This window comes from Macrobrachium nipponense, chromosome 22, assembly GCF_015104395.2.
Source record: "Macrobrachium nipponense isolate FS-2020 chromosome 22, ASM1510439v2, whole genome shotgun sequence".
NCBI classification, from domain to species: domain Eukaryota; kingdom Metazoa; phylum Arthropoda; class Malacostraca; order Decapoda; family Palaemonidae; genus Macrobrachium; species Macrobrachium nipponense.
In genome coordinates, this window is record NC_087213.1 from 53,683,174 (window position 1) to 53,708,904 (window position 25,731).

Consider the following 25,731-nt stretch of genomic DNA (forward strand, 5'->3'; position numbering starts at 1 on the left):
TTCCTCATTCAGAAAGTTGAAACCTTTCAAATGTTATGAAGTGGTTGAACTTTTGGTCAAAATCAGAAATAGTGTGTTTTTATCTGTTTGGAAAGTCATAGGCCAGATCTCGGCTTAAGCTGACTAGTTATAGTACCCAGAAAAGAGTTTAAGGCTTGGGCCCAGCATAGCAGATATATTTCAAAGGGGAACTTCTAGAATTTAGGGCACTTAGCACCTATACCCAGTTAGCGCCTCAGTGTTGTGGTTGGTATGGTGTTGGCGTGCCACCTCGTTGGCTGCGAGTTTGATTCTTGGGCATTCCATTAAGGGGTGAGAGATGTGTATTTCTGGTGATAGAAGTTCACTCTCAACGTGGTTCGGTCACGTAAAGCCGTTTGTCCCGTTGCTGAATAACCATTGGTTCCATGCAAAGTAAAAACACCATACAGACAAAACCTATGCCCAGTTAAATTGTACGCGAGATTTGTTTTATGTGAAATCAGTATCCTCCTCCTCTTGAAGGCCCATGCTGCCACACCTCTCAGGATCACGAGTCTTCCATTTCTAAAATGCTAGGAACAGTGTTTCATTTATGTACTTTGGTGCAGTTACAGAAAGTTTTACAGCACTTAGGTATCGCTTCTAGGGGTTGCAGAGAAGTAGAAGTGATTATCGGAATGGTAGCTTGTTAAGAGGCTTGGCTGGTAACATGATCCTTCAAAAACCTGTTGCTATTGGCATAGAAAAGCTAATGTATTAAAGAAAACTACATTGTAAGAACTGCATTGTAGGTGGATCATTATAAAGAACATTTGTAAATGCCATCTGCTTACAACAAAGGGAGACAGCAGTTTTTATAGGTTGCATTTGTTCATAGCAGTAACTGAAGTCTTCCAATTTCTTGTAAATGTTTTAAACAAGTATTTTTGACAAATTGGTTGTATAATATCTCTCAGATCTCACCTAAGGTTAAATTTTTGTGCACTTGAGATCTGAACTAAGATTTTCTTGCAGCTCCTGTCTGTATATAGGAAATATGTCCAGAGGAATAATCCCATTTTATTTTCCTTCATTATTTGGCATTAAACACAGCATTTAATTTTTACTGTTAACTATGTGTGTAAAATATAGATTTACAGATTTTTTTTTACTGAGAATTATTGAAAGAATTATTTACAGTTGTGCTGGGAATCTAGGTTGATATTCTGTCTGACACTTAGGTCATATCTTACTTAAACCTCTCAGATACAAAGATAGTTTCTTGATTGTTTTCTTCATGGTTGTAGTTTTCCTCTCAAAGTAGACACTGGAAAGCAAGTTGACCTGTCTGGCTAGCCAGCAATCAGCAGACAGATTCTTGGTACTCAGGCAGTAAGTTATAGGGTGGCGGACTGATTTAAGGTACCATCGCAGTTGGATTTGACTCAGAAGTATTAAACAGGTGACAGGCAAGTCTATGAGTATTTTGTCATAGGTACATATGGTCATCAAGATCTTCAGTGATGCCTAACCTCTGGGAACCTAACTCCAAGAGAATTCCAGTATTCATTAGAACAAGTCTCAGGAAACAGCGTAAGCTTTCAAAATTGGATACTATAGTAGAAGTAATGTAGGATGTATAGCTACAGTGGGGTATAGAATGTTTTGAACACCAGCGATACTCCATTCTTTGTAGCCTTATTGGAAATACAGTTTAATGCAACTATCATTAGAAAACAAGTTGGGATTGATAAGGTATATTTTATTATTCTGAAGCCCCATTTTCCTTTAACATTTTTATATTTTATTTAGTAATGGTTTATAAAAGAGAATCAGGGTGAGTGTCGTATTGGTAAATAAACATTGGATTTTTTTTTTATTTTTTATTTTCATACACTCAACTTACCTGTCAGATATATACATAGCTATCGACTCCGTCGTCCCCGACAGAAATTCGAAATTCGCGGCACACGCTACAGGTAGGTCAGGTGATCTACCGGCCTGCCGCTGGGTGGCAGGACTAGGAACCATTCCCGTTTTCTAATCAGATTCTCTCTGTCGCTGGGAATGTAAACATATGTTTACTTTCCCTCCTGATTTGATTTTCGTGTTTCATCGCCATCGATCTTCTGGGCCGACTTTTTACAGGGAAGTACTGGATCGGTGGTTTGGCATACGTTTTAATAACTTTTTAATAACTTTTTAATGAATTAACTTCGAAGTTTTCAAAGAATAGAGGATGTGTAACTACCGAAGTTTTCGTTTTCGGTAGACAATTACATAGTTTGCAAGAAAGGGAAATATAAATATTTATTCATTGATAAAGTGTAATAAATGTTAGAATTTGATTGAGGAAAATAAGGTAACTTCCTATTTGAGGAAGTCAGAAAAACATAGAACTAGATATGCTTTCTTTAGAAGCTTTAATAGCCCTCGTTCTGACAAGCAGTTAGAATATTAACAGTACTAGTAGTGTTGTTTCCTCATCACCTTCTTACTTCACAGAAACTACAAATTCATTTGCAATTTGAAGATAAAGGAATGTAGCTCAAGATACGAGCTATTATAAGGTAAGAAGTGATTATAGTGTTCCCCATTGCAATAGAGGGTGCGTCTGATCGGCTCTGTCTCGCTCCCAGGCCTAGACCTCTTCCAAGCTCCCTGGCCCGGAGGAGAAGGAAAGTCGAAAGCCGTACGGAGGTTATGGAGAACCCCCACCGATCAGGCGTCCCCTCGGCAGGTTCTGTAGGACGTCCCAGACTGCCAGGGATAGCCATTGGAAAGGCATCCTAATTCAATGTCCCCTTATTATATCGTCTTGACGAATAAGGAGAAGAAACATTCAACGGCGTAGATTAAATGAAGATGCAAGATATCTCGTCTGGCTATCGGAACCTCAGAAGAGACGGAGAAAGGAAGACATCATTCGATAATAGTTGCGGTAGAGGCATTGCCCTATCCGGGTTCGTCCCCCGTACAGCTGGACGGGGGGGGCTCTATCCCATGGGGGTTTGAAATAGTTATTTCAATAAATTCCTCATCGGTACGTGTATATGAAAATATATCTATTCTGAGAATAACGAATTAGATATTAAAGAATATTTGTTGATCGAATGAATTATATGGATCTCGTTTAGTGATTACACATATTTATAACTTTTAAGCTTCTAGCTCCTCGGGCATGAAGCTCCGGTAACGAGGCTCAATGCGCCTAAAGCGTCTGAAACAAGGCGCAAAGCGCCTGAAACGAGGCGCAAAGCACCTGAAGAGCCTGAATAGAGGCGCAAAGCGCCTGAAGCACTATGAACCAGGATCGTCATCGGAAATGGAAGTCCTTCTCATTCAGAAGAAAGGGAGGGCTATGGACGAGAATGGAAGTATTGTCAAATTCTAAGCAAGAACAAGTGTACTAGAGATCGGAACCTTCCGCACACGGATCCTTCTGCACAAGCGGAACCTTCCAGAAGGCGGAAGATTCCAGATTCGAATCGCCTTCCAGGCTCTTGGAATTTTCCAAGAAGGAATATTTTTCCAAATGTGCAGAACATTTCACATAAGCGGAATTTGACAATAACTCGGAAACTTCCAGACGTACAGAACTTTCCAGGCGAGGATCGCCTTTCAGACGCTCGGAACTTTCCAAGCGGAAATCTTTTTCTGGATAAGCGGAACTTTCCAGGCGCGCGGAACCTTCCGCACAAGAAAAACTATACAAGCGCGATACGTCTGCTAGGATCCAGGAGTATTCTGATCACGATACTCCTCCTAGGCGCCAGGAGTATTCGGAACGCGATACTCCTGCCAGGTGCCAGGAGTGTTCCGATCACGATACTCCTCCTAGGAAAGCGATACTTCTGCCAGGCGCCAGGGAGTATTCCGAGCACGATACTCCTCCAGCGCCAGGAGTATTCCGAGCGCGATACTCCTACCAGGCGCCAGGAGTATTCCGAGACGAGGCGCCGGTATTCCGATCGCGATACTCCTCCCAGGGCGCCAGGAGTATTCGGAGCGCGATACTCCTGCCAGGCGCCAGGAGTATTCCGAGGACGAGGAGTATTCCGATCGCGATACTCCTCCCAGGCGCCAGGAGTATTCTAGGCAAGATACTCCTGCTTAGCGCCAGGCACTTTCTCCTACAAAAGAAGAGCCTGACAACCGCCAGAGTCCTCCAGGCGAAAGGTGAAAGACATTCGAGGCTTCTCCTGATAGGGACGGGAGTTGTCGCACAGGCGGCCGTTGCCCTTGTCAGGATCGTCTTAATGCAATAAAGGCAAGAGCAAGTTCGGCTTTTTCCAGGCAGGGACTCAAGACTGTAGCACAGGCTGCCGTAGCCCTTGTCAGGTTAGAGTCGGTACTGCTAAAAGCCCTTCACCTTTCGAAAGGAAGCGCTCTCCTCCGGTTGCTCAATCTTGTCCCAACTTGAGGAATGGAAGATAGAGCAGAATTGTGAGAATTAGTTCAGTATTAGTAAGAGGATATTAAAATCATCCTCCTTCTAAAAAATAATGCAACCAACCATTTACAGAAAGAGGGGCAATCGTTTGGAAGTTGAACAAGATTCGTACGAGCTCTCATTCATTGATTAGAGGCTCTTCCAGATAAGAAAGGCGTAAAATACGGACTTATCTCCAAGATAATAAAAGCTGAGAGATTCTCTTCGATCCTCGGTTGTCATTTGCGATCTCTTTCGACTAATACTCATTCGGGATTATTGACGAAATGAACGAAGAGAGGAAGATTTCCATTCTTTCTCTGCATGTCGGAAAGAAAGTGTCGTAGAAGGCTTGCTGTATACGACTACTGAATGACAAGTCATATACGCATACCATAGTTGCCTTTCTAGTTCGCTACGGAATTATCTATATCCTTACAGGATTTTCCTAGTAAGGACTTCGCTTAAAAGTTTGTTACGACAATACCTACTCAGCTTCGGTATTTAACAAAGGTTGTTTGGCTTAAATTTGCATTATTGAGAGCTTTCTTAGACTCGAGAATGAATTTTATTATATCCATTCATTGAAGGGAGTAACTGGCAACTCAGAATGAATGCAGCCAGGCAGTGAATGAGGACGCTGTAATTGTGAGCCAATCCAGTACCATCCGGTTCTCGGTCGTGAACGGTTGGTTACATCTCTCTCTCCTAAGGGATCGAATGCTTCACCGTATATTCCCCCTACAATCAGGGACTTAACCACGAATTGAGGGGATTTTTTTAGGCAAACATGAATAACATCGTATTCGTTTTGCTAAAGATATCTCTCTGCCTCGGCGAGGAAAGAAGAATGTAGTAGGAAATTCACCTTAAGATACGATACTGGTTAAGCTTATGCACACACCGTGGTTAAATTACAGCGTTCCTACTATCCTTACAAGAGTTTCCTAGATGAATGCTGTTTACCACAATGTGACGGTATTATAAAGGATTTTAATTTGGCAGAGCACGATTTAACATTTATTGGAAAGAGTTGTCAGACCCCGCGGAAAGTATTCACAGATCTCTTCGCAAGGCAGAAGATGAGCGAGCTTCTTATAGATTGCTTCCTTTTCCTCGAAACAAGAGAGGTAGCAAGATACGCCATCTTTAATTTAAATAGGGGAATAAACTTTAGTCTTTTTTCCCCTAGTTATATATATTCTTAACAGATATTAAAATAAATGGGCGTCAAAGGAAGAAGATGAATGCATCATTTTGGCAATAAAAAGGTTGGATTCACAGAGGTCACGTTCTTCTTTCAACATGTGTCGGAAGGTTTTTCTAAGAGAGTAGAGATTTTATCGGAATCTATTATAAATATTGGACCTGAAAAACCTATCCACTCTGAGTCTGTCTGCGTGCAGACTGACCAGAAGTAATATGAATGAGAGGATTTTTCAAGGGAAGCTTGATAATTCCTTTAAATATGTTAAAGACCATAGAATTGCTACAGATCGTGCTAGATGGAAAGGGAAACTGTCCTCTTCCGATACCTCTGTGAACCACATAATGGTTTTCTTCCCTTTCAGAGGGAAGAATCACCTTGGTATTTTATGCTATCAATGAACACAGTAAAAAGATATACTCTGTCTCGACAAAGAATATTAGAGATAGTAGAGAATTAAGATCTTCGGGATCTTATACAATACCTCTATACGATAATAGTAAGAGATATTATACTTAGAATGGGATCCTAATTTGGGCCTCATGATTCCATGTTCCGACAAGATGGAACTGCTCCTAATCAAATGTTTCTCTTGGTCCTAAACGATCAAGAGGACAAAGTGAAATTTTGCGTTAGAATCTGGAATCAAAAAATTCTATGAAGACTCGACAATGGTTCTGCGCCAGCATAGTATGTTTGGCAAAAGAACTAAAGCCTTTTATTCCTGGATCAACGCTTTCAGATAGAGGTTTCGTTGTCCGGGTAATGTATTGACATTGTCATCTACAGAAGAAGACAAGGTTTAAACGTTTACTGACAGTCTTTGGAACGCGATGAGGGCCCAAACTACTTCCCAAAAGGGTCAGAGAGATACATTCAAGAGCTAGAAATCAGGAGCCCTACCAATTTCAGCTCAGAATCTCTTTAAGCTTCCAGGCTCCTTCCCTTCCTTCGGGCAAGGATAGGGAAGCTTCTGCAACGAGAAAACTCATCAACATTTAGGAGGAGAACTCGTTAGCAACGGAAGTATTCAATAAGGATCCTCCTCGGAGGAAGACTTGTCTCTCGGACTTTTAGATTCCTATCGTTACTGGATGTAGCTTGACTAAATTTTGATGGAATGTGCAGGAGCAATTAGCGTCTTTGGTAGGAGTACTTTCTAAAGAGCCTACTCGTAAAAAGGATGACAGGCTTCCGATTAAGAGATCCAAATACCGATCTCCTGTCGGGCGCGACGAACCCTACAGGGGAGTTGTCGCACAAGCGGCCATCTCTGGGGGGAGCGATGCGTTAGGCAGGCGAGAAGTGAGAAAGGAAGTAACTCCTGCCAAGCGTCTGGCGCCAACTAGGAGCCAGGCGCAAAGAGTCTGACTTTACTGTAGATCGTTCTAGGCCCAGATCTTCATCCAAGCAACAAGAGCCAACTGGAGAAGAGAGAACTCCTGATAGGAGTATAGCGCCCGCCTAAGCGCAATATACTTGCCATTCGAAAGGTGCATTCCATGAGCGATACTCCTACCAAGCCACAGGAGTATTCGGAACTAGATGCGCCTTCCATAGGTCAGGAGTATTTGGGAAGAGATACTCCTGCCAGGCGCCTTGAGTACTCTGACCTCGATACTCCTCCCAGGCGCCATAGTTATTCTAGACTTTTTACTCCTACCAGGCGCCAGGAGTATTCGAAGCGCGATTGTGCCCTACCAAGCGCCAGGAGTATTCTGAGCTTAATACTCCTAACAGGCGCCAGGAGTATTTGGACCGAGATGCGCCTTCCAGACGGCAGGAGTATTCGAGAAGTGTTTACGACTGTCAGGCGGCAGGAGTATTCCAAACAGGATACTCCTCGCGCCAGCAGGCGCGAGGCGCCAGCCAGACGCTAGGCTTCATCCAGATGAGATCCAGTTCAAAGAAAGTCCTAGTCTTCTTTGAAACAATGGTGATCTCTAAAGCACTTCATAAGTGACTTGATGATACCTTCAAACAGCTGAGAATTTAAAAGCTCATGAAGTGCGAGCTTTTGCAATTCTTGTTCTTTTCGTAACAATATGTCAGGAAAGACATATTAGCTTTAACATATGAGAGATGCAACTATGTGTTGACTGCTCATTACACGAAGGACTTCAAGTTACCTACGGAGATCCTTCTCTCTTGGTTTATACCTTATCAGCGGATACGTTGCTGGGATAAGGAGCCGACACTGATCCTTTAATAATGAGTTGAATTTATTTTAACTCAGTGATTTTTTTTGAGGTTTGAAAGGAGTTTGGGGGATAACTCTTTTTCATTTTAGCGCGAACCCTCATGTTAAGAAACATGTGATCGGGATCGGTGTTGCGCTCCTTAGTTATGCCAATAGGCATAGGCATGTTGTCATATAAGCGGATTAGCACCCATTGACAAATGCCAATTAGGCTCGACCGAGTAAGTGATAGACCCCATCGGTAGACCCACAAGAACTCTTGGCCACAGATCACTATCTTGCTAAGGCTCTTGAGACGAAGCAGACTCCTATGCAATAGCTAGGAAGTCAACCCTTCGTATAGAAACACAGAGGAACCAAGGTCTATAAATACCTACAACATATGTTGTTTACCTGTCTAGTCAGTAGTTAGCTGTCTCTTGCCCTCCACCAAAGGGTGTCAATCAGCTATGTATATATCTGACAGGTAAGTTGAGTGTATGAAAATGATATTGTTATGATACAATAAAGTTTCATACATACTTACCTGGCAGATATATACAATTGAAGACCCACCCAGCCTCCCCGCAGGAGACAGGTGGAAGAGAGAATCTGATTAGAAAACAGGAATGGTTCCTAGTCCTGCCACCCAGCGGCAGGCCGGTAGATCACCTGACCTACCTGTAGCGTGTGCCGCGAATTTCGAATTTCTGTCGGGGACGACGGAGTCGATAGCTATGTATATATCTGCCAGGTAAGTATGTATGAAACTTTATTGTATCATAACAATATCATTTTTTTTAAGGAAAACAGCTTTACAAGTCTTAAAATCCAAGTTTAGCAATGGATGACACTGCTAAAAGAAGTACTTACATACATATTCTGTATTCTCTTAAATTTAAGAGCTTTGACATCCAGGAAGACCAATTGTTGGTTTTTCTGTGCATTTTAGAAATGGAAGATTTTTGGTGCTCATAAGTGTGGCAGCTTGGGCCTTCAAGAGAAGGCAGATGCTGATGTCATGTAAAACAATAAAACAAGTCTCCTGTACAATTTAACTGGGTATAGAGGGAGACAGAATTAGATGGCGAGATGAAGTGAAGGGAAGATATGGAGAGAAGAGGTTTGGTGGTGGAGGATGATGATGTCATGTATAAAACAGTAAAACAAGTCTCCTGTACAATTTAACTGGGTATAGAGGGAGACAGAATTAGATGGCGAGATGAAGTGAAGGAAGATATGGAGAGAAGAGGTTTGGTGGAGGATGATGATGCCTTTGATGGAGGGGAGTGGAGAAGGCGCATCAGGCAACCAACCCCTTAATGTAGGGATAACGATGGGAAAGAAGAAGAAGGCGCTGAGAGTGCTGAATTCTAGAAGTTCCCCTTTGAAATAGAGCTCATGAAAAGATGCTTATGTCAAAATTAGGCCAAGTTGATCAGGAGGATGAGGAGTTTTAAAAGCATGATTTTAAGTGAGTCATTGTGCTAGTCTTAGTAGTTTATTTCTACAGGCTGTTAACGAGCATTAAAGCATACAGTAATTTTTTTTGGTGCCTCAAACTTTTATATTTAAGCCATCTTTTGGGTACACTGTAAACAGCTTTTATTTTAGTGAAGGCCATCCAAGTTCTGTGGAGTGGACTTTCGAAGTACTATAGTGTATGTAAAGAATTACCAGACTGACGTAGTATTAGGTTCATATTGGTCCAATATGAACTTGTAACCCTGAAGAGATTTACATGTTACATGAACATTAGCATGCTTATATCTTTGATGATGAAATAGAATATTTAAAAAAAATGTGAAATTGTAGACCATTCTTAACTGATCATTTCTTAAAGAATGTATTGCCAGAAATCCACTATGAAATACAGTGAGAATAAGTCTACTGGCACCCTACATAAAATGACAGTGTGGGTCATACCTTGAAAGTAATGATGCAATGTGATCTAGAGTTTTTCTGGGTGTTCTTGTAATCCATTGTTGCCCTTTCAGGTGGTGTTGTCAGCATGTAGCAGTTACTTTGAACAGCTTTTTGAGGAACATCCAGACAAATCACCCATCATCATACTGAAGGACATGAAGTTTGCTCATGTTTCTCAACTGGTGAATTTCATGTATCGCGGAGAGATTAACATTACACAAGTAAGTCTCTTGCTTATTGAACCAGTAAGATCAGCCCCAGTTACCTAGTTTTCGTAATTTCATTTTTCATAAACTACTTGGTCAGTTCTCATTAGTCCAGTATTTTCAATCTGGTTCTGGTTCAGTGTTTGTTCTTGGTTTAAGAATGAATCTGTTTGGTCAGCCTGGTAATAGTAGACATGACTTGGTGATCTAATGGAGTGGAAATGTTTCATAACAAAAGTATGTGGTAAGGAATTTATTTACCTTGGTAAAACTAAATGGGCTTAGTATATATCTTAGATGTGATGGTTTGTATACGACAAATTTTGCTGTGCAGCGCAGTTATCCTATAGCAGGCAGTGCCTCTGTGGTGTGATTGGTATGGTCTTGGCCTGCCACCTCGGGTTAGAGATGTGAATTTCTGGTGATAGAAGTTCATTCTCGACGTGGTTCGGAAGTCACATAAAACTGTTGGTCCTGTTGCTGAATAACCACTGGTTCCATGCAATGCAAAAACACTATACAAACAAACAATCCTATAGCAGGCGTACCTAACTTATGAGGTAAGGGTAATACTATCCAGACACTTACAGCAAATACCAGGACCATATATTGATGCAAAATTGAGGTTATCTACTTCCTCTTTTTGACTGTTGTGTATTTCACAGTGGAGAATCCACATTTTACTTTTATTATGAGGATATGTTGGTAGAGCACCTTTTTGTCTTAAAGTACCCTTTTTCCGAGTTGCATTTGTCACATTTTGGAAACCTGTCATAGACAGAAGAGTACCACGTTTAAGCACACTTTTTCTTTTTTCTCCTCCACACATACTGTATTTAGGATTAAATGTTTGACAGGTACTGGTGGAGCAGTAACAATGTGCTATACTGTAATATTTTTGTGAGCACATCACATCTATTGTACGTTAACTGCTTTCTACAAATTTCCTTATGATGACATGGTAATTATTATGGAGGGAGAGCAAAAGTCTCATTTGTCTGTCTTGTAGTCCAACCTGTATGTTGCTTCTTAGTGCAAGTGTGGGGTTTTTTCCCAGTTACACCTTTTGATCCTTGCACTTCATCTTAATTGTATTCTCCTGTACGGGGTTAGTGCTGTCAGTGCACTGTAGGCATTACTTGAGTTTCTTTGCAGTGTCTCTTCAGGCCCTAGCTGCAATCCCTTTCATTGCTATGTATTACTGTACCTCCATTTTTGTTGTCTTTCTTCCATCTTGCTATCCACCCTCTCCTAACAATTGTTTCATAGTGCAACTACAAAGTTTTTCCTCTGTTACACCTTTCAAACCTTTCTACACGCAGTTTCCTTTTCAGTCCTGAATGACCTCCTAAGTCCCAGTGTTTGACCTTTGGCCAAAATTCAACTTTCTATTCTGTTAATTATTTTCTGGATCTCTGTATTTCACTGTTCAACTACAACAGCTCCCTGTTTTCACTGTCTTCAATGCTAAATGTCTGAAAGTGCCTAAATGATTGGATTATAGTACAAAATTCAAGTATTTGTACTCATTTAGAGCTTCATATGTATTCTATATTTTTCACTGATATGTAGTTCCATTTCCAGAAGTTTGTGTAAACACAAAGGGGAGCTCAGCTGGGTCACATGGCACTTGTTCTGGTGTGTGTGTGTGTTTTTTTTTGCATTAAAATTTGTAATTAGTACCTCCTTAACTTGAAGTAATGCATGTCTATGCTTGTGTGACTGGACCTTGATCAACATTCATGACTTAAATGTTCCATAGTTTGGGCAACATATGACCAATAATGGTATAATATATATCAGGCAAAGAAAGATACCAGAATGTTTATTCATTGTCACAACCTTTGGATGAACTTTGAATGGAACCTTTTGTCAAGATAATGTAGTGCAGGTAACATAAAGTATGCGTATGTTTATAGGTTTCTGTTTGGTGCTAGAAAGCATTGTCATCTTGTAAGCATTCACTGAAATACAATTTTTTTTTTATAATTTTAAAGGCTGTTCCGTAAAAGCCAGTGATTATGTCATGTCAGTAGTGATTTTGAGATACAAATGTCTTTGATTGTCATTGTTCCTGTAAGAAAACACTTGGTTTATGTTATCAGATATGGTAGTGTTGGTTAAAAAGTGTAAACTTTCCTTTTGTGGTAAGAATATGGTCAAATAGACAAATCATTAGAGGAAGCAAACACATCTTTACTTGAATGCCTAAATGATTTGGATTTTCTTGTGCTTTGAGCTTCTCCCTTAAGTTATATCTTTTTCAATATTTATTGTTGTTTTGTTTCAGGATATGTTATCAGGTTTGCTTAAGACAGCAGAAACCTTAAAAGTCAAGGGATTGGCAGAGGTGTCAGGAGATCAGCCTGTTCAAGCTGTTAATCCCATGCCTCCAGTTCTTCGGCTTGCTGTAAGTTGTCAAAGTAATTGGGATGCTTAACCAGTGGGGATTTTTTTTCCCTTGATGTGGGATGCTTAACCAGTGGGGTTTTTTTCCCCTTGATGTGGGATGCTTAACCAATGGGGATTTTTTGTTTTCCCTCCAGAAAGGGTTGGGGTCTGTCTCAACCCGACAAGGGGAAAATGGCAAAAGATATCCTGCAGATTGTCTAAACTAATAGGTGTCTGTGATAACTGGAAGCTTGTTATCTTAGTTAAAGAATGTGAAATATTTAAAAAGTGTGTCAGTTTGTTCTTGTCAGTTCATTAATATTCATGTGATCTGGTAGCAGAGAGCAGTTTTAAATAGTTGAAATGCTGAAATGATATTAGATTCATGGCTGAAACTTCAAGGTTTATAGAAAACCTTTTTAAAAATTGGAAAATTGCACCTTGGTGAAATCCTTGAAATATTTTGTAGTGTCAAGTCACACCCACACACCCAAAGGATTAACCAGGACTACAGTGTATCAGTATTGCAATTTTCCACATAAAAAGCTGTAATTCATCATTGAATATGGATTTGGAAATATAAGAATTAAGTGGCATTTCTTGTTCCTTAGTACCATTTAGCATTTGGTTGATATGATAATGCCTGAGAGCGCATTCCTGGTAATAGTCATGTTGAGTCCTTTAGTTATGTGTCCTGAATTAAATTGGCGAGAATGCAGACATATAAGGCCTTGGAGTTGGAATTTGTTTAAAAAAAATTTAGATGCTCATGTGTATCTTAGCAATATCAAGTCCAGGGTAGTAGATTGGATATTTGTGCAGTACCCTTCAGAGAGTATTGGAATTAGGAACCCCTATGTATATATGTATTAAAATTAATTTTTGAAGTGTTCAGTCAACTGTTTCCCGTTTCTCACTGGACAAGTGGTTTACGTGCTCGCTTACCAATTCGGTAGTCTTGAGTTCGATTCCCCACTCTGCCAGTGTGGAACCAGAGGAATTTGTTTCTGGTAATTAGAAATTAATTTCTCAGTATAATGTGGTTTGGATCCCACAATAAGCTGTAGGTCCCATTGCTAGGTAACCAATTGGTTCCTAGCCACATGAAAATACCTAATCCTTCAGGCAAGCCCTAGGAGAACTGCTAATCAGCTCAGTGGTCTGGTTAAACTAAGATATACTTAACTTTCTATCATTGGGAAGTTTTGATAGGCATATACCCTACTGATCTTCATCATTAATTGCTTCTAATCATTCTTGGCAGGCTTCACTTCCTCAGATGGTGGCCCCCAGCAATTCTCCGTTAACCACTGCTCTCAATGCTCCGCTCGTTGGTCCACCAACACTGGCACCACTCACAGCATTGCTAAATCCTGACGTAAGTAGAAATTGTTGATTGTGTAAAAGTCAGCAACTTTTCATGGATTTCTGAAAATGTTTGGCATTGATTTTAATTTACTATTGTAGTAATATCCATTGTTCTTTTTCCACCTCATTAACCTTATAGTTTTGTGGGAATAATGACAATGTTCTGAAGTCAGACTTTTGTATACCTTCAATTGATTTTCGTGTCACAGCTGTCTGTTAATGTCCTAATTGCAGTTCTCAGAATAATGGTCTTGGCATTCGTTGTCATTTTCTCAATTTTATTCCTTTATTGGGTCCACTTACCCTGAGCTGTTTTTCTTTCTTTCTGCTGGGTACTTTTCATCATCCAGTCTTTTAGTCTTAACTTATCTAGCTATCAAATTTAACTTAATTAGCTGCATTTTTCAACTTTCATTCGAGAACGAATCTTTCAGACTAACCCTGTGAAAATCGAGAATCAAGAAATAAGTCTGCAGTTTCCGTACAGCAATTTATAGCTTGTGATAATTGTCAGATATGATATCGGTCTTGGTTTTGAATTCATATACTACATTCAGTCCTGAGCGAATTAAGATATATTAAACATATACTAGTGCTCTGTGAATAGTTTTAAGCATTCCCATGACATATTTTTTTCAATGCTGTTCTAGAAAATGTCGTAATTCTATGTTCTAGTCGTTGCATGCATTTATTGGTGGAATAGAAAAAGGTAATTTTCCGAATGTGGAGAAAAGGGAAGGAATTCTTTGCTGAAAGAGTGTGTGTTTAAATCTTTTGAAGATATTTTGGTAATAGAAATTGCAGAAACGTGTAATGATAATAGATCAGTATCAGACTAGGAAACCTGAAAATGCCACAAAATGGAGAACAATTTTGCATTAGAGATTCATATTCACTTTCAAAATGTCACGCTGCCTCTTCTGTGTGGAGACACTGGAGCCCAGTTACTATTGGTAGTTGGGTTCTGCTTTCTAAACACTGAAGAGGCAGCATAATGCTCTGGGAGTGAATGTGGATTTCTTTAATATATTTGTTCTCCATTTTGTGTTTTTTGCAGAAAGGGTTAATCAGTTTGGTCTGATATACAGTGAGTCATTTAAGAAATCTGTCTTCCAGGGGATGGGTTTGGATGAACGCAGAGTCAACCTCTTGAAGCGGATGAGTGCAGCACATGAAGCAGTAGCAGCTGCTGCAGTGACAGCAGCGGCAACAGCTGTCGCTACAGCTGACGTTGGCGGTGGAGGAGGTGGAGGTGGAGGGGGTGGAGGAGGAGGAGGAGGAGGTGGGGGCGGAAGCGTCGGCGGAGGCGGTAGCGTAGGAGACGTCATTCACGAACCGCCTCAGAAGATACCGAGAAGAGAACTGAAAGAGGAAGGCGATCCATCCCAGTTACCACACGGCTCCTTGTTCATGAGTCCCCAAGACCAGTTGGCAACATCGAAGACACCCCCAGTGCAAAATGTTCTCACCCCCATCCCCCACGAACTAACTGTCAATTCGCAGGCAGAGCTACGTAAGTGCTTAAAAGACCTAGCTATGGAAAAATGTCGTTGAATGGTTTTCCAGTCATAAAACATTATATGTATATTTTTTGTTTGTGGCAAGAATTGGAGAATTGCTAAAACAATTATCATTATCTCCCTACAGCTGATTTTCTGAAAAACTTTACTGTCTTCAAACTCAATGATTATTTGGGTTTCCGCACAAGACAACAGTTTTGGGAAGAGCCATCGGTTAGACGCATTCTGGAAGGAATCAAGAATAAAGAAATAGACATGAAAAGTGCAGCAGAACTTATTGGCGTGTCTTACGGGACTTTATATGGACGATACCGTGAAGTGTTTGGCTATTTAAAACACTCTTGGGTAAGCGCCCCTCATATTTTTAGTGTATTGTACAGGGCTTGTTTTCTGCCATTGTCTGCCTTTCATGGTCCTCTGTAGGGAGGGTCTTTGTTCCCACCTGTGGTGCTCTCATAGTAGAGCTTTTTTTTTTTTTTTTTTGAGTTGTTTAAGCAGACCTTGAGTTATCGTAACATACATTGAATAAATTTTTAAGATAGGAACATGCAACCTTTCCAAGTTCCTTTCTCACTTGAATGATTTAACATGTCTGTTTTTAAATGTAATTGGAGATGAAGGCCCTGGATGTACACGTAATATAGTGATATATGTATGGCTTATACACTTTGGACGGTTATTTAAGTCTCCAAGGGTGAATGTTATCAAACTTCAGCATAGAGCAAAATGATATGCAGTAAAGTGAAAAAATCCCTTCAGGCTCCTTGTTTTAGAGCAAAACACTGGTAAACTTGGGCCAAAGTAAACGAATTTCATGGATTGTAAAACCAACTTTATGGGGTGGACCAGAGAGTTAGAGATAAACCTGAGGAAGTAAACAAGAAGGTGGAAACACATGAAACTCCCAAAGAGAGAGAGAGAGAGATGCTATAGACAATAGTAGGGTTTAAGGTTCAAACTCAGGAAAGAGTGCATTGGGATTTATATCCATTAAGTAGGTGTGTTCTTACTTAGTCTGCCCCTTGATCATCCAAGGCTCAAAAGATAATACCTTAGTTTGTATCTGCGAAACAAATAATATGAAAGACGTCCACTTGTGATTGCCAGTTGAAAGTTGTAGACAAGTATTTATTTTGACTTAAGTTAATGTTCAGGATGTTCTTTTTTGTATGTATATCAAAGAAATTTTTTCTTGCATTTGCTGTGCACTGATGTTCTTTTTTGTATGTATATCATGATTTCCTTTTCTTATTTTTCTTCCAGGTGAATAAACCTGGTCGAAATTCAGGCCCAGGACAAAAAGAGCGATCTATATGGGAAGAGTCTCGAGCCCAGGAGTTGATTCAGAGGGTACTTAGCAAAGAGCTGTCGTTGACAGCCGCTGCTGTGAGACTTGGGGTAGATACAAATACGTTCTTTGCACACATAACAGACAACGGTAAGAATAAGTCTCGTGTAGCACTTTTGCTAGGTACGGATGCCAATACAGAAAATAATTCTTTCATGAACGCCAATCATAGTGAGGATTCAGATCACAACAATTCTGCAGGAGATCCTCTAGAGATTCCCCCAGGTGATCCCTTAGGAGAAGATTCTAATCCGCCACCTTATCCAGGAAGTAGTGAAGATGGCAATATGGAAGGTGTGATGGAAAATTCACATGCCGGACCAGAAATGAACGGAGATGACAATGAAGAACCAGAAATCATCGAGGATACAGCCGATCAGAGTAGATCAGGAGATGAGCAGGGAATGCCAGAGCAAGTTACAGCAATGCAGGAAATGACAGAAGGTGACGAGGCGGCAGACCAAGGCGTAGGGGAGCCACAGGATGCGGGAGAGACTGTGGAAAGTTTCCAGTCCATGGTAGAGGATGATCCTGGCGAAAATGAATGTGATGCCGCTGTGGCTAACAATTGATACACCCACTTACTTACTTCGTAAGGATAAGGCACAAATACCAGTTTTCAGTGATGAATGAAATAACCTAAGGTGAGCTTTCGGTCAAAGTACTTTTGACGTGGCTCCATCATACAAATATAGTGCAACTTAATCTCAGTAAAACATGTTTTATTAGGGTACCAACTGATTGTATTACATTTAGAGGAATGGTTTGAAAGAATGTTTGAGGGCTATTAAATGCTCAATTAGCGTGTTGGAGTTTATGACTGAGGAAATGTTTGGTATTGGGGAGTGATTTGTTATTGTGTAGCATATGATCGAGTGTTGCTACAAGAATGCATTAACTGTTTTGCCACTAGTTTTGACACAAAGCAAATGTGTTGGTTATCTCACAGGGAGCTGAGAAATGATGGACAGTGTTGGGGAAACAGAATAAGATAAGGACGGCTTTGCTGAGGCACGTTTTATGCCATATGTATTGAAGTTTCAAAATGCAGGACAGGTTCAGTGTGACGGCAAGGATGTTGAAGGTTTCAGTAATTATCGTCAACATTTCTAGGGATTGGCATCCGGAGGATGGAGATAGTTTTCATATCAGTGACCTGACGAAGTTTATTGGTGAAATTGCCTTTGCCGTTGCAGTACATTTTCATATTGCAACGTTATTGATTGTTAACAAACTGGATATTAAGATTTATCTGACTTGAGAAGATAAATGATTAGCATGTGAGCATTGCATTTTTTTCTTTTGGTGCTTTGCTTCACAGCAACTGATCTGATGTTAAGATAAGCTCTTTTAATATTTTTATTAAATATATATAAAAATGTTATGGCATTGCAGCTGTCTTTGGTATTTACCTATTATAAGTGACTAGCAGGTAGGAAATCTATAGCTTTTTTCTTTGTCTTTAGTAATGCATAGTTTGCTTTATTTTGAATGCAAAGCTATCGACAATGAGCAGCTAATTCAGCGTTGGCTTTGACTGATAACGTCAGAGATAGTGGCAATATTAACTTTATATACGAACCCCAAAGACTATACCTTTATGAGCTATTTAATGGTTCAAGTTTTGTACTTTGAATAAATTAGAAATCATTTACCAGATTTAACTTTTAACATCCCATACATTATATAACAATAAATACCCCTAGCTCTGTCAATTCGTGCAAGTGTCACTTCTACCCTTCTTGTGAGTTGCAAACATGAATTGACATGATGTCTAAGGGTATTTTTCCAATATATATATATATATTTAAATATATGAAATTGTATATTTTATTATACTTTTACTGTTTTATTTAATTTTTTTTGTTATACAGTACTAATGTGTATTCATTTATTCACACAAGAGGAATAAAGAGCCTCCTATTTTGAATGGAAGGATCACTTCACTATTTATGCCATCCAGAAATGACAAAAGACTCGTTCTTGTTGAAAATTCTTCAAATAGCAGTTTGTTTTTGTTGTTACACTTTCTTCATATACGTTTATCTTAGTGATCTCGCACCTTTACGAATAAAGATTGCTTCATTGCGTCCAAGGTGAAGTTACACAAAGTATTGCGGATTTCTCCACGTACGAGGTTACAGTTTATGCAAAATCAATTGTGAAAACCTGTGAGCAATTCCATGGGTACATTTTTATCCCCCACAAAGTTTGTTAGGGCTCATGTTGTGAGTTGTTTTCTAGATTTGCTGCTGACCTTGAAATAACTCTGCAGAAAGGCATCGTTTTGCTGTCATTTTTGATGAAAGTTGTAGTTTAAGAGTTGAATAATAAGTGCATGGTTTTTTTATGCATATAGTTGTGTAATAGCTGTTTTATGTTGGTATGTATAGTCACCACTGTGCTCTGCTATACTTTGAAGACAAAAAAAAAAATAATGAAGAGATGTTTGAGTTAGGTAGCCCCCTCCCCCATCTGCCGCTTGTACTTAGAAGGCAAGTGGTGTAGGTAACATTCCCTGATATGTCACGTATGTGATACTGAAAGGCATAGGCTGCACCAACAGAGGTATGTGTTATGTTCACTTATGCTTTTTTTTTTATTCAAGGTTAAAGTGTTTGATCTATGTATGTTCAAAATTCAACTTGAAATATATATGCATTGTACTATGATTGTGATGAAGCTGAAAAATAATTACCGGTAGTTTTGTTTTACATGTCATACTGGATTTTTAATTTACAAAATTCATTTTGTGAGCCTGGTTTTATGCTGATTGAATGAATGTGGAATTACACTTGCACAACATAATGTAAAACATACACATGCATTTATGCAGACCTAGGTACATGTACATTCATTTGTGTGTAAAACAGATATGTGATGGTTTAAACTAAAACTTTGACGTGGATATGCTTTTAAAACTAAGTATGTTATGTTCTGTAGATGATGTTTGCATGAGAACATGGAATTACTATTGTGCCACATATATTGAGTTCACATTAGAATTTATCTGTTCAAAACAAGATTTGAACTCAATACCTCTGAACAACATGCCCATTGTCAACCAGTGCCACCTGGTCTGTTGAAAACGTGATCATTGGTTTTATATCATACCTGAGACATGTACATTTCCATTTGATGAAGGAATGCAGAGTATAGCAGTTTTACCCAAACGAGAGTTCAAATAAATGTGACACACTCCAAAGGGGCACACGAGATACAGGTAGTACAAACTTCATTGTGTTGATGATGGATTTAGGCTAAAATAGGTTATTTTCCAAAGTACATTGTACTGACTCTAGGGATTTTTTTTTTTTAAAGCCAAAAAGCCTTGAAGTATAAATAAATGTCAAAAACGTAAAAGTAGATTAATGCAGAAGAAAGTTGTGAGAAGCAGAAACATGCAAGCTCATTAGCCATTTCAACTAGGACACATTGAAATTTCAAATGGTCAGTGTACATTGCAGTGGTATTGATTGCATACTTTTGACATACTATACATGACAATTTTACACACACATTTGCATGTATACACAAAATTACATGATGTGTTTGTCAGATGTATGCTGGCACAATTTTTAAAGCTGTGTGGCATTATATTCCAGGAGACCGCTCTAGAATAGTGCAAGACTATGATCCTAATGTTTGTTTTTGAAGGTGAAGAAATGTAGTCAATTTTATCTTGAGCATACAGCTCTTTTTGTCACTTTTATATAATGTGGTTCAGAATAGTGTACTTTTTGACAGTGATCTACATTAAATAATTACAAAACATGTGGCAGTATGTAGGGTGAGGTTTTTACTGAGATGTGATCCAAAATTAGTTTGTTATAAGGTCTTTAGTGTTTGTATCTGAAAATGTAAATGGTTTATATACATATCCATATGCTAGTGTGCACACAAACATATCTTGTATGCTTTAGTATATGTTAATGTATATATTGTTTGTAGGTGAGAACAGTTTAATACTATTAGTACACACATACAGCCTTCTTAAGGAACTCACTTATTTACACAAATAACGAGATATCCCAGTAAATGAGGCATATGCCTTGTGCCTGTGCCTGATTGAATGTGAAATTCAACTCCTCTCTCTTGTGATACCTGTGACAAATATTTGATCAACAAAATTTCTAGTTACTTAGTTAATTGTGATTCCCATTGCAGTAGATGATTTCATCCTGGGTTGTAATTCCCCATTCCATTATTTTATATTTGCAATTTGCTCCATGTATCTCTCAGTCATTTAGTATTAGTGCAAGTGATTTTCAGACGATGACCTTTGACATGCATGGATAGTGCCAAGTTCCCCCAAACTATTAACACTTGAGTTGCAAGAGATTCTGGGTTTTACTCGCAGTATATTTTGAAGATGGCCTTGGTGTTACGTGATCTCACACCTTATAAAGTAGACACCGTGTCGTACAGAAAGATGATACATAAAGTCACGTTCAAGTTGCAACCCATCAAAGCACAAGATCATCTCTGCTTGGAGTTGTGTGTGTTCCTTGTGTCTACTTGTCAAGAAAAGAAGAAGTGGTCTTTTCCAGTGGCAAGTATTTCTCATTTGTAACAGATTTAACAAACAATACTGCAGTGGTGATAAATGTGTGACAAACGACTACAGACTTAAGGTGAACGAGCTAGCAAATTTCCTGGAGGGTGAGGGAACTATTCTTCAGCAACAGTAATTAACCCCCATTGATTTCATTTGTGGTAAGGCCTTTGTCCTGTTGAAGGTCTGTGACACTGGTTGTGAGGATGACTTATCGTTGATGAATTATCAACATTGGTGAGTACGGTACTATGCAGTCCGTCTGTTCAATTTTTTAGTTGTGTTGTTTTCTTTCCTACGTCGTGGGTAGAATTAGGTCCAGGGTCATGTTCATGTTGTTACTTTACTTTTTGCACCATGAATATTTGTGGTGTGAAAAATGTGGTGCCATTTGTAGTCAACAGTAACTTAGTAGCCACGAAATCGTTTCATCAGTTATATATTCAAATGCTTATGATAAAGGTAAATTTCAAATTCAGAGTACAGTAATGCTGTAGAAACACACTTTTTGCAGCTAAAACATTGGCTGTCATGATTAGTGTGTAAACCTTGAGAACATTTGTGTGGTACATATTTTATTGCTTCATTTATCTCAAGAACTGAAGACAAGGTTTTTTTTATTGCTAAGGGGTTTTATATGATGCAGTATTATACGTATACCTTGATTATTTTGGCATACGCAGTTCTAATTTTGATATAGTATCTTATATTCAGCCCTCTAGCATTTTTTAAGTTATGTCTTTACAGTCCCTCTGCATGTTGATAAAATATTGCAGTACTAATTGTGCCATGCAAAGTCTTGTGGCTTTTTGGTCGTGCTGGTGGAAAGTGCTGTACAGAGAACACTGCACTGAAACCATGCATTTGCAGATTGAGTAAGATCATTTGGTGTACATTTTTGTGTGCGTGTGTTTCAAGTTCCTTGTATCTTCATCAAAAGTGTCACTAGAGTTGCTTTCCACCTCTTACAAAATGCTCTTTGTGATCAATCACTACAGTCCTATTAATTTGTATACAACCTTGCCACTTTTGCCATTTGGTGTGTTTGGGTATAATTCAGGAGGTTTAAATCTAAGAATTCAGACATTGGAGAAGGATGATTTGAAAATATTCTTTTTCTTGTTGTTTTCTAATTTTTTTCTAGTGCAAAGTGTAATATGTGTGTGGATATTAACTTACAGGCTGAAGAAAAAGATTTAATTACATGTCAGCAAGAGGAGTAGAATTGAAGTATCCTAGAAATATACAGTGAATTTAAATAAACAAGTTTAGTTAGACAAAACTTCAGAAAGCTTAATTTGTAAAGTTGAGAAGAAGGGACAAGAAACAAGGATGGGGTTCAAGATGAGCAGAAATTGGGCACAGGCACATGACCAATATGCCAATCCTTCCTCTGACCACATGAAACAAGCGAATATTTACTCATAAACATAATATAAGATACTCTTAAACAAACATGTACACATGCTATATCCATTTTTACGTGAAAGACTAATCTTGGGAAAGTTTTTTTGAAAGTTACAGTATTAATGTCTATGACCATATTTCTGTTACGTTACCTGGTTTGCGATGATGTGTAGAATGGAAGTTGGTTTTATGTCGGAATCGTGTGTAAAATTCACAGATTTTCCGTTCTGTTCGGTTGTTGAGTATGTGATACATTGAACGGTGGTTGATTTTGTCTTGTCTGAGAATCGGAAGACATTTGGATGCAGTGCTCATTCAGATTGTTTCGTATGTGCTTTTTTTCAAGGCTAGTCCCACAATTACTTTCATGAATGTATGTTACGTGTTTTATGTACATTGTTTATATTATGCATATATACAGTACAGTATGTATATATATCCTATATGTATGCACAGTGTGTATAGGGAAGCATCAAATCTCCAGTTTATTGTAAACCCAGTTAAGTATTACAGAAGTGTATTAATTACTTTGGCTCAAATGAGAATTTTCTCTTTAATTACTCTGATTTGTAACTATTTTTGAGACGAGGCAGGATTTGGGTAAGTTAACATCTTGCTCGATGTCATGCTGGGTTTGCAGTGAATTTGGTCCATTGCTTTATTGTGTATGTATGTACAGTACATGTGTGTATGTTTGTGTGTATATTTATATACACATACTGTAAGTGTATGCATGTATATATAAATATTAGTTTTTTTTTTTTTCATACAAAATCCAAAGGAGTTTGGAGCATTCATGGAAGGATGCCATCTATTTTCATCCCAGTGTTTAGACTTAGATTTTATTTGGAACTGAATTGGTTATTAGCACTGCACTGCAGTCAGTTTGTATCCAGTTTTCTCTGTTGAAAAGTTAGTTGTGATAGTTTTGCCGGGTTTACAGAAGTGGTAGTTTTTGTAGGCGATTTTTAGTTTCAGAAAAGAATTGATATGTTTTGGGGTAGCAAGTACTATAAGATTTTGTTGTGTACTTGAAACAATTATTTGATACTGAAAGAGTTTACAAAGTTTTTTTTTTTATAAAATTCGGGAACGTTTTCCAAAAATATTTGCTAGTGTGTGCAAATTCATATGCATCATTTGTATATAATATTTGATGTCAAGTGTACACTTATCATGTAGTGCAAATTTGAACCAAACGAAAGTCTGCTCCTTGGAAGAAGACCAAATTTTACAAAGTGTTGTAGTACTATTTGTATGGTTATCTTTTATTGTGAAATACAGATTGCGTGATTAAATCCACTCCCAGTTGACTTTTTAAGTTAAGGAAAGGAGCCGGCCTTTATCATTCACTATTTTTCTTCTCTCTTTCCGAAGTGGCCTTAAAAATGAGTGTGAAAATGCAAGACACACCAAAGCGTTTCAGTAAACACAGCAACGAGCCTTCTCTCTCCTACAACATATTTCAAGTGTTAGTCTAAGCAGCTTTTTTGTGTGTGGCACAGATCACTTGTATTTTGACTTGTAATTTCTAGAACTTGCTATGAACATTTAGTAAAAGTTTCTAACTTATGCCGGATGAGAAGTAACATTTTTTGCCCAAATCTGTGGTCTTGGTAAGTCTTGAAAATTTTTGTTTTACTATTATGTGTTAAGTCGATGTTCATACACTTGGATATGCCTTGTTCCTTAGGGTGCCTTAAAAAGCATATTGTATATTACTATTTTTTGTAACATAACTGGGACACCTTGAGGTAAACATTGGGTAATTAAGACCTATTTAGACATTATTGTATGTACTATAATATTATAATCACAACATAGGCTAATAAGTGGATGAGATAGTCACTAATTCTAACAATATTCTTGTTTGCTCTTCAATCATATTTTTACTATGAGCCTTCAACCAAAGTGTATTACTACCATAATAAAACTTCTTCATTTTTACCCTCTAGTTTAGAGTAACACTGTATTGGTTTACAAATTTCTGATATTGCATTTTGCAGTGTATGTAGTTTATAATTAGTACTGTATATGAATGTATTTATCTACTTCAATACTGTGCTATGCAGTGATTGGTTGATTCACATATCAAAAATAGTCTAGAAACTTATAAGTACAGTATTTCTTAACTGCATTAAGACCTACTCAGTGTCAGGGAATAATCAGAATTTTCTCGTATGATTTCTCCAATTTATGCAGTATGTGGCTATAGGTGGAAAGCAGATGACTGGAAGGTGGTTCGATATCAAGCTCATTGTGTCTAATTTGTGTTGGAGTTTCAAAGGCAGTAATTTGGTGTGACGTAGAGTGAATATTGAAAATCAAATCCGTAACATTTGCAGATGGGAGGAAAACACTGCACACTACGAGTGGGTTTGCATAACTACCTGTCATGATAACAAGCAGCAGTTGGAAATAAGGAGGACACATTTCAGTTTGTATCTTGGGAGAGACTCCAAGAACAGAGGCAGAAGCTTTATTTAAAACCAGTCAGTCGAGTTGAGAGACGGAAGTAGAATTTTTTTTTTATATTTTTTATTCCTTTTTAGGTTTTGCAGTGTGTAATGACATTACATCAGAGGTCAGCTTAGTGCAATGAACCCATGAACAAATGTTTCATGTTTGTTTTTCGAATTCTGACCCTAAGAGAATATGAAACCTTGTATATATATTTTCCTGTCTAACAACCCACTATCATCTATGGGTATAAGGGTCATATATGTTTATTATTAGGTTCTTATTGTCAGTAATATGTATGCATATGAATATAATAAATTTTAATGAATTTCCATTTTTTTATAACCTTTATGTTCACAACCAACATGATTTTACTGTACAGAACTTAACTTCTCAGACAACAAATTAAACACTTTGCTGGGTGCTTAGTTGTTTATTATTTTATTATTTTATTGCTATAAGTTTTTCCTTATTAAAAGTATTTTACATCGGTACAGTGGTCACTTTAATTTGGATACTCATAATTTTGTCTAATTGAACTTTTAAAAGTAATAGACTGGTTGTTTTTTTTGTTTTTTTTTCACTGATGGAGCTTGGAAAATCTGTTATTTATTACCAGTATTGTGTAGGACTGATTTTTATTATACAAAGTGGAAGGGAGACTAGTTTCCAATAGTGCTATCATTTCGCAGATGTAGTCCAGCAAAAATAAAATAAAAAAAAAAAAAATGGAATGTGATATATAAACCTCTACACACACCATACATTTTG

General features: G+C 38.3%; 1 protein-coding gene across 6 annotated transcripts in view; it reads left to right on the top strand.

The window, feature by feature from the left end:
- LOC135198648 (uncharacterized) overlaps positions 1-25,289 on the top strand; it is a 37,363-nt gene extending 12,074 nt beyond the window's left edge. For all 6 annotated transcript variants that reach the window (XM_064226431.1, XM_064226433.1, XM_064226434.1 and 3 more), the window contains 6 exons: positions 9,777-9,926; positions 12,202-12,321; positions 13,567-13,680; positions 14,787-15,183; positions 15,318-15,535; positions 16,454-25,289. In XM_064226431.1, the coding sequence (XP_064082501.1) occupies positions 9,777-9,926; positions 12,202-12,321; positions 13,567-13,680; positions 14,787-15,183; positions 15,318-15,535; positions 16,454-17,110 (1,656 nt within the window). In that variant the 3' untranslated portion in view covers positions 17,111-25,289. The remainder of the gene's footprint in view (positions 1-9,776; positions 9,927-12,201; positions 12,322-13,566; positions 13,681-14,786; positions 15,184-15,317; positions 15,536-16,453) is intronic.
- The last annotated feature ends 442 nt before the right edge of the window (positions 25,290-25,731 follow it).